This window comes from Simochromis diagramma, unplaced genomic scaffold, assembly GCF_900408965.1.
Source record: "Simochromis diagramma unplaced genomic scaffold, fSimDia1.1 OVJJ01000501.1, whole genome shotgun sequence".
NCBI lineage: Eukaryota > Metazoa > Chordata > Actinopteri > Cichliformes > Cichlidae > Simochromis > Simochromis diagramma.
The window spans coordinates 3,760,797-3,773,916 of NW_024387320.1; the positions used below are offsets into that span (position 1 = coordinate 3,760,797).

The 13,120-nt window shown below is 35.7% G+C and overlaps 1 protein-coding gene across 1 annotated transcript; it reads left to right on the forward strand.

Annotated features, from left to right (window-relative positions):
• The first annotated feature begins 1,566 nt into the window (after positions 1-1,566).
• Positions 1,567-13,101, forward strand: LOC120717437 (T-cell surface glycoprotein CD3 zeta chain-like). Its single transcript, XM_040005438.1, has 7 exons — positions 1,567-1,761; positions 8,680-8,774; positions 10,255-10,284; positions 10,446-10,466; positions 10,583-10,642; positions 10,737-10,766; positions 11,757-13,101. Exons 1-7 carry the CDS (start codon positions 1,698-1,700, stop codon positions 11,832-11,834), a joined length of 378 nt encoding a protein of 125 aa, XP_039861372.1. The 5' UTR covers positions 1,567-1,697; the 3' UTR covers positions 11,835-13,101.
• Positions 13,102-13,120: the final 19 nt, after the last annotated feature.

Genomic DNA, 13,120 nt, shown 5'->3' on the forward strand with positions numbered 1-13,120 from the left:
GACACATGTAGACCTGATTCGTTCTAAAACAGTTTTGCACTCCAGCTGTAACAGTGTTGCCTGGCAACCTTAACAGCCTCACTTTGATGACAAGACTCCAGGAAGCTGTAAACATCCCCTGCAACACAGGAACTATTCCTTTACTAAATAAAAAACCCGTCCAGTTACAAGACCAACCTATTTAACTCTGAATAGCAGTATTAGCAGCATATATTTTACACTCGTTTGGATTTCATGAACAGAGTAATAAAATAATGTAAATACAAATGAAAAAGGGAAGGCAGAGTATTTGAACTTCGAAGAAATGACGCAACAAATCTAAATTGTTCTGAATTCATAAAGAAAACATGTTTCCCAAAAAAAGAAGTTGTTTCCCCTTTATTAGTCTTATGAAAAAAAATCCTACATAAATTCTGAAATAGAATCAAGTTGAACTGGAAAAATGTATTTTGCTGAATGTAAATCCCTATTGATGTCCCTCAGTGTCAGTGTTCCCGAGGCAAAACCTCAGTCAGACATCCCTGCACAATCTGCACACCAATGTGAAACTCAAGTCTCGTACTTGTGCCTTAACCTGGCCTCATCTATCTACATGTTAGTACAGTAGTTTCCTTCAGTGTCACAGATCAGTGTTATAATGCAACGTGAGACAGACGCGAGGCAGAGGGCTCATGTCTGAAACCTTTTCCTTTACCCACACACTCACAACCTGTCGTTTGACCTTTGAGCTACTTAAACATATCCCCTGTTAAACAGCAGACACATCTGGGACATCACAGTCTGAGTATAGAATGGTTCGTGCAGTGTTACGTAAGAAGAATATTTGTCCAACTTTACATTACGTAGATTTGTTCTACATGATTTTCATAATCTACATATTTACAGCAGAACACCACAAAATAGATCATTACATCAAACTTAGCACATAAACACTTCATATATTTTAGATAAGCTGTAATACAGCCGATATTACAAGATTAATGTTTATTAAAATCGTGTGAACTACATACAATTTAGCTATAATTATGTCACATGAGGAGAATGTTGCCATAGATACAAACAATATTCCCAACAATAAAATAACAATTTTATGGATGATGACCGAATGATAAAAGTGTTATGATGTGTAATAAAACACTCATACACTTTTCTGAACATGAAGTTAAATAACTTAAAGCCTGCATGTATTACCTTCTAAAACTTAACCCACATATGCCTCTTGGTAGTTACTCATTCTCAATCTAGCTGCTATCCATGCCACAAGTTTGAGAGTTTTTTTTGTTTTAATTTCCTTTTAACATGTTTCCACTTGTCCAAATCATCCAGCATAACAGTGTATCTCCTCATTACTGCCTAAGATAGACTTCCTCTGACCCAAAAAGCAGAGCTGCTGGTTAAAGAAGAAAAAGTTGTTTTAAAAGGTTTAAAGGCACAATATGAGCCCATCATTCATGCTAAAATCATGCTTTTAGGAAAACATTTGAACAAAACCCAGCTTCGTCAGTGAGACCTACAGTGGGCGTTGAAGGTTATAAAATGCTTTGAAGTGCAGACAGCCCCAGTCTCAGTCCATTGGTAGGTTGTCAGTTCAGCCACTTCCTCTGATCACAGTGATCAGAGATTAGTGTGAGGAAACCAGAAGCATAGCTGTCATAAGATAGAAGCACAGATAGGCTTGTTTTTACAGACAGAGAGCCATGGACACACTGGGGAAAGGTGTGTTTGCGCTTTCCGTACTAGCAGTGCCTGTTTCCTGTTCTGGTAAGTCAGACAAATGCAAAACAGCTGCTTTAAAAAACAATAATGTAATGATTTTCCTGCATGTGAAAAAAGAAGTTTAAACTGTCTATCTGACTGAAAAGACAAACATAAGCTCACTGGCATTAAAAACTCCAAACGAAATTCTTTAAACACAGTTCTTTGTTTTTTTTAAATCTCAGTAGTACATTTATTCATGCGCTGTAGTGGTTTTACTTGAGTTATATATTATATTTATTTAAAACATTAACATTTATCTTAAAGCGTTATTTCATTTTTCAAATTCATACCATTGCTGCAAAATGTAACCAACAAAGCTGCAAACCTACAACAATTTTTCACATGTACATTTACATTCATAGTTGAGGATCTGGTAGCTTTTGGAGAAATGCATCTACACTGGGACAAAATTTGTCATCACTTTTTCAGTGTTTCAGTTCAGAGCAGCAAGTGAGTCGTGATTAGAGGAGATTTATATTCACTGTGTAGCTTTATGTTGGATGGAAAAAGTAGCTAAGCTTCTCTTACACGTTAAGGAAATTAAACACGAGGGAACTTTTGCATTTTCCATTCAATATTCTAAAAATATCTGTCTATATTCTGAACATTTGAATCAAAGTAGTTGAGAATGACTAACACGACTGCTGTCCCCTGGTGACTTAAGTTAAATTTAAATACACTAAATAAACATTTTTAACTCTCTTGGACAGTACGTGCTGCAGAAGCACATTGGCCTTTTGCATTTTACCCTGCTCTCTCGAATGACTTACCTGTTGCTCCGTGCATTAATAAATACAGGGCAGCTCTTCTATGGACTTTTTATAGGCAGATTATGTTTGCGTGAATTTGACGCTTCCCAGACTTTCTCTTTTATGCCACAGTTTTACAAACGCTTTCAAGTGCTGTCTTGTGCTTCAGTCAGATTCATCGTGATGAAGGCATTAGAGAAACAAAAGCATGCATGAATAAATAATCCCCCCATCCTCCAGCTGATGCATGCGAAACCGTTACGGGAGAATTTTTTTGCCGTACGCTTGAATGCAGTAAAGACTCCTACAGCAGTAAAGAAATGTAAAGAATGGCTTCTGTGTCAACACATTCTTATGCATACTTGTTAGTTTTTTTGCGTTCACATCCATGCAACCCTTTGAAGGGCATCGTTTCTTTATTTCCCTTAAAATATAGTGCGATAATAACAGCAAATCACACTTTAACCCATTAACATGCTTTTTTCCTCCTGTTGTTTCCCCTTTAAGCACCCTAAAGCGTAGAAAAATGATCCGTCTCATAGAGCAGCACATTAATTTTGCATCAACTTGCTCCAGCTCTTCATTAAAGCTTTATTACGCTGAAATATTCAAATAGTTCACTCATTATATTTCGTACCTTTGTGCATTATTTTAACACTGCTTTTTTTTTTTTTTTTTTAAATTAAACCTGACTTTTGTGGTATCTTTGGAAATGTAACATCGCCCACATAATTTGAATGACTTTGAAAGACTTTTGAGAGTCGGAACAACAGCTGCGGCGCATGAATTTAAAATTACTGGCACATTCCTCATTAAGAGGATTCAGTGGGCACAGCTTTTGTGAAGTAAACATGCTTGTCTTTACATTTCAGAGTCAGACATGAAGACTGATTCCTCTCTCATTCAGCTGCGTAAAAAAATTTGGCTTAAAAAAAAAATTATTTTCAAAATAAAAACAAGCAAATAGAACCCTCGCCCCAAACGGACCATAAAAATGACCCTCACTCCAAACAAAACACTGAGAACTTCATTAAGTCGTTAGGTCTTAATTGAGTCATTAAGACTCTGCTAGCTGCTGCCAGTTTCAGAGCTGATAAGTTCCTAATAACACTTAACAACCTTGGGCTCCTCAAAACAGCAGGATCTAAAATTGAACTAATTGATGCCTTCAGAGTTGTAAAGGCTATAAAAAAAGAAGACATCAGAGGGCATCTAGCATTTAGTTTCCACCCTTTGAAATGTGGTTAAGAAATGACACTTAGCGTCATAAGAGTAAAAAAAGAAAAAGCTTTGAGCCAATGTGTTTGTGCCGCTATAGGTGACAGGAAACGTGGGCATAGCTGTGTTTACAGTCTTATTAGAAAGTAAGGAACTATACTGTGATATTTTTCATTTTTAAGTGACTTAGCGCTTGTTGAATCATGAGGCCTATCACACGAGGTGCCGTCGATGCCATTGAGGCACTGTGAGTGTTAAAGAGGAACCATGAAGGTTAAAAAAGGAGATTGTAGTGTAAAGAAAAATTCAGATAAAAGAAAATGTTCTTCTAAACTTCTCTCACAACAGTAAATATGCTCATTGTCTGAACACATTTACATTACAAGTGACGGAGTGAGGTCATTTATGAACCCCAGCCACTTTGTCAGCGACACCTGTTCAACTACTTATTATCAGCCAATCACATCACAGAAACTCGGCGTCTCGGGTTTACAGAGAATGGTCAGGAAAAGAAGAGCAGCAGTTCTCTAGGTGAAAATGTCAGAATTTCAGGAGAATGTCCAGACTGCTTAGACGAAGTCAACAGTAACTCAAACAACAACCCATCACAACCAAGGTTTGCAGAAGAGCATCTCTGAATGCAAAACACATTGAATTTTCAGCAGAAGACCAGACTGAGTGCCACTCCCATCATCTAATGACAGGAAACAGATGCTACATTTCACATGGGGTCATGTGCACAATATTTCGAAACGATTGGAAAAACACTGCCTGGTCTGATCAGTCTCGATTTCTGCTGCAACATTGGAATGGTGGGGTCAGAATTTGGCACATACAACTTGAATCCTGCTAATCCGCCTTGCTGTGTATCCACAGTTCAAGCTGCTTGTCGTACAATGATTTGAGGGATATTTTCTTGTCACACTTTTGGCCCCTCGGTACAGAGTAAGCATTGTTTAAACAGTGTTGTTGCTGACCTACGTCTATCCTTCTATGATCACAGCATACCAGTCTACTGATGGCTGCTTCCAGCAGAAAAACGTCGCAAAGCTCAAATAATTTCAAATATGTTTCTTTGACATGACAATGTACTCAAAAAGCCTCCACAGATCTCAATCCTGTACGGCACATTTAGGACGTAGAGGAATGGGAGCTTGATGTGCAGCTGAGAGTGATATGGACCAAAATCTCTGGGGAATGGTTCTGGCACCTTGTTGAATCTATGCCACCAAGAATTAAAGCAGCTCATTGAGACAGACACTTAATGACCAAAATGACAGTGAAAACAAATCAACCGACAAGGCTAAGTTTGGTTAAATGTATAAAAATTGCTAAAAATCCACAATTACTAATAACATTAGAGCTTCTTAGAATATTTGAAATGGATAGCAGAAACAGTATAGGTATGATAAATACAAACAGAGCAAAAAGCATTTCTGTATATAAAAATAGAAAGAAATCATAAATAACCTGTTTTATTCATAATATGTTTGTTTTTTTTATATTTTGGTTTCTTAAGGGTTATCGTAAGCTATAGATGCTTCTAAAGCTTCTAAATTTATCATATATAAACTAAATGTTATCTGTTTCCTAACAAGGTACAACCCACTTACATTTTTTTTTTAAATAAAGCAAATTTAAATGGTAAGTGAAAACGGTATACTTCCTTTTCTTAAGTCACTTTTACAGATCTCCTGTTTAGAAGTATAAAAATAGCCTGAGATGAGAAGAGCAGCTACATCCTGAAGCAGCTCTCAGTGATGGAGGTTTGATGAGGACGTTGCAGCCTCAGTGAATCGCCACCACTGGCTACGTTCTCACAACATTTCTTCTGTTCCAACCGCACTCTGTGATAAATGAGCCTCACAAAAACCTCAAAGCAGCCCATCGTGCAGACAGGAAGACACTCAGTGTGCTAAACTGCATATACGTAGTTTCTTATTTCCTGTTTCAGGGGTCTTACTCAATTTTCTCATTTGTCTCACGACAAATGTTGTAGATAATGTTGTTGTTTTTCCACAACATTTTGTGCACCATGTAACGGATTCATATGTACAGACGTCCTTTGGTTTCTCCCTGAATAGAGCCAAAGGTGAATTTTATAAAGAAAAATTTGAAACTAACCAAACTTAACAATGAACTAATACTTATAAATATTACATTTTTATGTATCCTAATAATATTGTTACATAAAATATATAAACACACATTTTAAAAAGTAAGCAATATAGTAATATTTAAACATAATAAAATATTTAAAAAATAAAAAATATATGTTTTATTGAGTATATATTTTTTTTATTAAGAATAAAATACAATTTATAGCTACACTTGCATTACTGGATATTTGTTTTTTCCAGCAGTAATATGATTTCACCATAATATTTTTCTTAGATTCATTCATTCATTCATTTATTTGTTCATTTTCAGGCACAACAAATACCTATATTGAACATAAAATGCACAAAACAAAAAACAAAAATTGCCTGAAAAAGGAGTGGGACGAAGAAAACTTATTAAATCCCACCCCTATACTCACTCATCAACAAAAATACAATAAACTTCCCGCAGCTACGCCCATCATTGCATACAGACCCATCAACAGCCCCGGGCACGTACAAGCATCTAAACGGCAGCTCGCAAACAACAATTAGAGCCTTCATAACTGAATACAGAATATATAAATTTTAAATTGCATTACCACAGGTAACAGGCAGTAATAACTACAAGTAACAAACACACATACATATACATACATACATATATATCTACACACACATGCACGTATATATACATACATACGCACACTCTTCTTTATTTTTTATTTATTTTTTATATTTTTTCCCTCTCTTGGAATCCATACCAGTAATGGTAAGAGAACAGACATTACAGAGCACACTAAAACCATCATTGAGTATACTGTGACCAGACCAACTGTTTGTAGAGAAATTTAAATCTATGAATATTTTTGCATTGTTTCAGTTGTAAACTCAGACTGTTCCAGATTTTCACACCACATACAGACACACAAAAACCTTTACGGGTTGTTTGAGTTCTGGGTAATTTGAATTCTCCAAAGCCTCTCACATTATAAACCTTTTCTCGAATTTCAAATCTAGTTTGTAAATTTGCCGGTAAAAGTTTAGTAAAAGCTTTATACAAAATTATGGATGTATTGTAATTAACCAGATCCTGGAATTTAAGTAACTTTGCCTGAAGAAAGAATTTGTGAGTATGATCTAGATAACCAGCCTTGTGAATAATACGCAGTGCTCGTTTTTGTACTGTGACTAATGGATTAGTTGTATTTTTATATGTATTTCCCCACACTTCCACACAATATGTAAGATATGGAAGAACCAGGGTACAGTACAGAGTACGAAGTGCATCTTTATCAAGGAATTGTCTCACTTTGTTCAAAACTGCGAGGCTTCTGGAAATTTTGGTTTTTATGTGTCTGACATGGGGTTTCCATGAAATTTTATTATCAATTACGACTCCCAAAAATTTGTTTTCACTCACATTATCAATTGGTACACCTTCAATGATAATTGGTAATTCTATATTATATTTTAAATTACCAAAAAACATTGCTTTAGTTTTATTTATATTTAATGATAATTTATTTAATGTCCATCCATTTTTTTTAATTAATTTTAGCTCCCTGTTTACGGTCATTACAAGATCAGTATAATCATCGCTACTGAAAAATATATTGGTGTCATCTGCGAACAGTATGAGTTTAAGTACTTGAGAAACATCAAAAATATCATTTATGTATACATTGAAAAGTTTTGGTCCCAACACTGACCCTTGGGGAACACCACTGAAATGATGAATTACAGATATATGTTAAGGGACTAGCAATATTCAGAATAACCTGTTTAACTACAGACATATTTATGTCATGATAATCCATTGAAGACTTACTTTTACATTTTAATGTGATATTTATTACTTCTTGCTCATTTGTAGCTGAGAGGAACAGTGAAGAGGGATTTGATTTTATATTACTGATATTTTCATTTTTATGACACGGGATGTCCGCTGCTAGTTCAGGGCCAACATTTATGAAGAATTTATTGAACCCATCGACAATATTACTCATGTTGTGATTTTCACCATTTGCATCAGTAAAATATTCAGGATATGATGTTCCAGAAGATCCTTTATTAGAAGATCCTTTACTAGATATCGCCTTTATTAGTGTGCAGATGAGAAGTGGCATACTTCAGACTCACCTCATTACTTTTTCAAATAGTGAAACATTTGAAAGGGATTTTTTTTACAATAAGAAAACAGTAACTGGGCATCTTTTACATGAAAAAACAAGGCATAATTTCAAGGAATAATAAACAATTAACCTAAAGTTTTAGTGAACAGTGATGTAATACATACACTGAACAAAAATTACTCAAGGAAACAGAAACAGTTGCTTCGAGGGATTAAAACTTTATGCCGACAAAATCCAGGGTGACTTCAGCAGGACTTGAGAAGTGGCAGAAAGATGAGCTTCTGTAAACAACAGAGCCATGACGCATGATGTAAGAATGCAGATTTACTGCAAATGAAAATCTGATCAGTATCGGTAGTTTCCTCAGTGCTGTGTGTAACTCTTATCTCTTATGCACCGCTATCTGGAAGACATATGATCTTTTATCAAATAGGAGATATTTCCGCACACAGCACTACATGGCTTTAGATGCAATCAGATTCTGTTTTTATTTCACGTAAAATCTTCTTTTTCTACTCCCTTGTCATATTATTTGGCCTTTGTGCTCCTGTAACGTGAGGTTTTCTGCTGAGCAGAATTAAATGATGAAAATTTCCCTTGTCACTGAAATATGTTCTTCTCTTCCCAGAACTCAGTCACGTTTCGCTATAAGTAACTTGTTATTTACTCCGAACATCAGCTGAAAATTTTCTTTTTTCTCTCTCTCTGTTTGCTCTGCAGATAATTTTTTCACTGAACCAGTCATCTGCTATGTCCTGGATGGATTTCTGATCATTTATTGCATTGTTGTCACAGGGTTGTTCTTTAGAGAAAAGGTGAGTTATAGCAGCCCATGTAAAAGTTGGTGGTTACAGCGCATGCAGAAAAACATCATGGGACTGAATATCAATCCAGAACATGATCCACTCTTTACTCTGTAAAGTGTGTAAAAATTCTGTCAGATTGTAACCAGTGTGTTTGGATCAGTAATGTGCTGCTGTAATCAAGAGCTTGCAACACTGGAGTCCCGCAAGGATCAACACAGGGGCCACTGTTAATTAGCTTGTACATCAATGTCTTGATTTATTTGTATGTGTCACTTATTTTCACACACAAAAAGATGAGCAATTAGCTATTCATCTGTAATATTTCATTAAAAATAGTCCAGAGGAAAGGGACACATCTCAGTGTTATCTTGCATCCTATTATTAGCTTCAGTAAGCATATAACGAGGATGTGTGGTATGCAGAAATACTAATTAGCTCACTCATATCCTGAATGTAATGACAATTTCTCACCTAAAATCACCTGTTGGTCTCTAAAGCAAGAAAAACTTTAAAACCGGTCACATCACTTTTAAAAAAAAACCTGTTTAACAAACGGTTTCAATTCTGTGACGTCTTTAGATAATACAAATATTCAGAATTAAGAACCTTTTTTTTTTTTAACTCATATGTTGGTTTTGTCTTTAAAATAGTTTACAGTACTGCATCTTCACCATTAAAATATTTGTATGGCTTTACTCAGAGCAGATTAGCAGGGCGTAAAGGTCAGCTGCTTGTGGTGTCTGTAGAGTTCTTAAAACAGGATAAAGAGTGCTGTCGTTTCCCCTGAATCATCCTTTTCATAAAATACAAAGGACATCTCAAGAGCTCCCTGAAGTTTGACGAGGTAGAAATTTTCCTGTCTTGACCCGTCATGCAAAACAACCCTAACATGCACATTATTGGTCTGGTTGGTCTAAACTTAAAATTTAGACTAAAAATAAACACTACTTTTAGTCAATATTTAATATCTTCTCTCCTGTGAAATAAGTGTTTTTGTGCATAAATAAAAAGAAGAACTAAACGTAACGATATTTAATACCTTGATAGTTTAGTTTAAAGTGACTTTGTAGCAGCCTAATAGTCAGTTAATTAACTAAATGACTTCAAAGTGCAAATCATTTGTGTTGCAGGGCCAACCGTGCAACATTTTCTACTTCTCTAATCTGACAAATTCTTCTGATAAGTAACTTAGTGAATACAATTTTTCAAATATATCAGTTTTAGATTTTTAACAGCGATATAAAATAACTAATCTTCACCCTGGAAAAGATGTTTTAGAAGTTTTAACAGCATTTATCTCACTAAATGTGAAGGTTTTTGTCTTTCTGTAACAGATTGCCTCAGTCACAATTTGAAGAAATTACAGATAAACAGCCTGAATTTTTTGTCTTTTTAATCGCCACTGATAGGCCAAACTGACTTATTATATCAGATTGATCTGTGCTACATTTTATTTGTACTTTTTTGTCCTTTTTGCCTCTCTCTATAGTTTTCCAAAGGCTCATCTGTGGGAGTCACTGTAAGTCTTCATTTTCTTCGGTGTCTTTATGCTTTACAGTTGCTGCTGGTGGTGAATATTTCTCAACTGTTGTTTAAATGATATTAAATAAATGTGTGTGAGGATGTGTGTGCATTCAAGCTTCACTTCAGTTTGTTTGTGCTCTTCTTGCTGAATAACAGGAAGAAAATGGCATTTATCAGGTAAGGACAGCTTCACCTACAGCTCCAACCGCTCTGTGACCTGATCATGTTTGACTCTACAGATTGGATTGTATAATTTTGTATTATTATTGTTATTTGTTTTCATTTATGTCCAGGAACTTGAGAGACCAAAAGATGCTGATCCTTACGAGGTGCTTGACCCATCAAAAAGAAAGGTTTGGGACACTTCATTTGTTGGTAAACTTTTTAATGGTCACATTCTCACATTTTCTGGTGCCTTTATTTTCGTTTTGTTTTTGCATATTGTAGAAAAAAGCAGGCAAGAAAAAGAAACCTGAGGTAAGAAAGTTTGTTTACTTACAGGGTTTGACAGAAATATTTAACCAGTAAAGCATCTGTCCTCAGAGTAGTGCTGTTGTCGCTCTGCTTTATTTCATATCCCCATGGTTCCAAGAGTCTTGCAAAAATTTCAGTTTCTATGCAGAAGAGAAACAATGCTGAGGGCCCTGTAGGCATTTAAACAGCAGATGTTTGAACTTGCCAGAGCAGGAAAAACACACAGGTGTTGCTAAAAACATCAGTATCAATAACCTGTATTGCTCAAGTCCTGACAAGTTTGCTGCAAGACCAGGATGCTGAAACTTTAAAAAATAGAAAAAAAAGAGAGAGAAAGGGTAATTTGAAACAGAAATGTTGGAAGGATCTGAAGTGAAAACAAATGTATTAGACCACCACCCAGTGTAAGGTTTATGCCACAGCTGCTGTAAATTAAAAGTATGGATAATTACCAAAAATCACATTTTATGTTTCTGTAATGGTTAATCAATTAATTTGCACAAGCACTTTAATCAAAATTATATTTTTAATGCTAAAGTATAATTATGATTGTTGTAAATGAATTTTCAAATTTACTATTGTACAAAAAAGCAGGGAAAAATTGTAAACCACTTTTTAAAAATTAAAATACAGTTATTTACCTGCATTACTGGACAGAACAGTTGGTTTTAGAGGTTGAACAAAATGCTTGATGGATTTCTGACAGATTTCTAAAATATTTGTGTTGTTAATAAGAGGAACACTAACAATCACAAAAAAAGAGAGAGCCAACAAATTTTGGGGTGTGGCCCCCTCTTGGTGGCGCCCCTGATATGGAGACACCATGTAATCAAAGCATCCTACTGACCTCGTGATGATAAACTGCCTGAGTTTACATGTTGAATCACTGATCTGCACAGCGGATGGATTAAATTGTGTAGACTCTTCTCGGTTAGGAGAACTGAAGGTCCCATCAGCGTGGCACTTTAACCTTTTCTCACCTCTTTACTGCAGACGGCGAGGGACCCCCTTGAGTCTTTGATTCCCAGTACCTCATCTCCTCGTCCTGTTCCTCCTCTGTCTCCCCACTGACATCCTACAGTATCAGCAACAGTGTTACTAAACACAATTCGAGTCATTTATTAAACTAACAAAAAAAATAAAATAAAAATTGTGGCTTCAGCTTCTCAGATATGAGGATTTGCGTCTAAATTAAATATGTCTAGTCAGAGAAAACAGTTTGTAGTCACTTTGTATTTGTGTTATGTTGTGATAAGCTTTTCTCTCATGTTATACAAATAAAAACTAACAAAGAACCCTACATTAAGGCTAAAAACAAACTCTTTATGAGTTCAGATATTTGATGTAACCATTTTTACATCTTTAAAGTTGTACTTGCACAGCAGCTGAGAATGCTAAACAGTTATTATCAACAACAGTAAACCCAGCAGACAGATAAAGGGAATATCATCAACCGTCTTCTTAAAATGCAACTTTCTGCTGGGCTCTGACCATAGACTGTATATTGTAAATATAGAACTTTATGTTGTTGTTGTCGTCTAAGTGCCGCCCACCCCCATGTCAGTCCAACTGCAGTCTGAATCCAAATCAAACCTGAATCAGTTCAACTATTCCTGTGTTAGCAAAACAAGTTTGAGCCATGGAGGCTCCGCCTTGCAACCCACAGCGCCAAAAGAATCTGCAACATACTGAAGCCAGAGATGACTGGACCTCCCCTTACCACGACCTGCCAAAGCCGGTGGATTTATATTGCAGCAGATCAGTGCAAATTCTATTACTTATAATACTTGGCTGCTTATGTTTTTAGAAAATGCTCATGTATTGGGATTCTCTCACAGATACATCTCTAGGGTTTTACAGAGATGAAAAAGAAAATATCCAGTGAGGGGATAGGAAGCAAGCGGTAACTCAAATAAACACTTGTTACACAACTAAAGTATGCAGAAGAGCATCTCTGAACAAAGACTCTTGAAACAAATGGGCTACAGCAGCAGAAGACCACACCGTCTTCTGCTGCTCCTAAGACCACTTCCTGGTCTTAGGAGTCTCAATTTTTGTTACAACTTCAGATGGTAGGTTAAATATGTTGCATGGGACGACTTCATGGCATATTTGCACCAACTTGGCATTCATCATTTAAACAGCAGAGACTGAGTATTGTTACTGACCATGTCCATCCCGTTATAACCAAAGTGTACCAACAAATCAATTTTTGAAATCTTTGTCCTAAATGTTGTATAGATGGAAGCAAAATCTGTCTGGCACTGATGTATAATGATTAAAATTTGTACATTTAATCCCAATAAAAGACAAAGCACATGTCAAAACACTTGGAAAATGGTTTAATGATGTTTACA

What these genes read in the sequence shown, in the direction of transcription:
- LOC120717437 (XM_040005438.1), top strand. Translation starts at nt 1,698, where the DNA reads ATGGACACACTGGGGAAAGGTGTGTTTGCGCTTTCCGTACTAGCAGTG. An exon ending in GGTTGTTCTTTAGAGAAAAG is followed by an intron (nt 8,775 to 10,254) that starts GTGAGTTATAGC and finishes CTCTCTCTATAG; the next exon opens with TTTTCCAAAGGCTCATCTGT. An exon ending in GCAAGAAAAAGAAACCTGAG is followed by an intron (nt 10,767 to 11,756) that starts GTAAGAAAGTTT and finishes TCTTTACTGCAG; the next exon opens with ACGGCGAGGGACCCCCTTGA.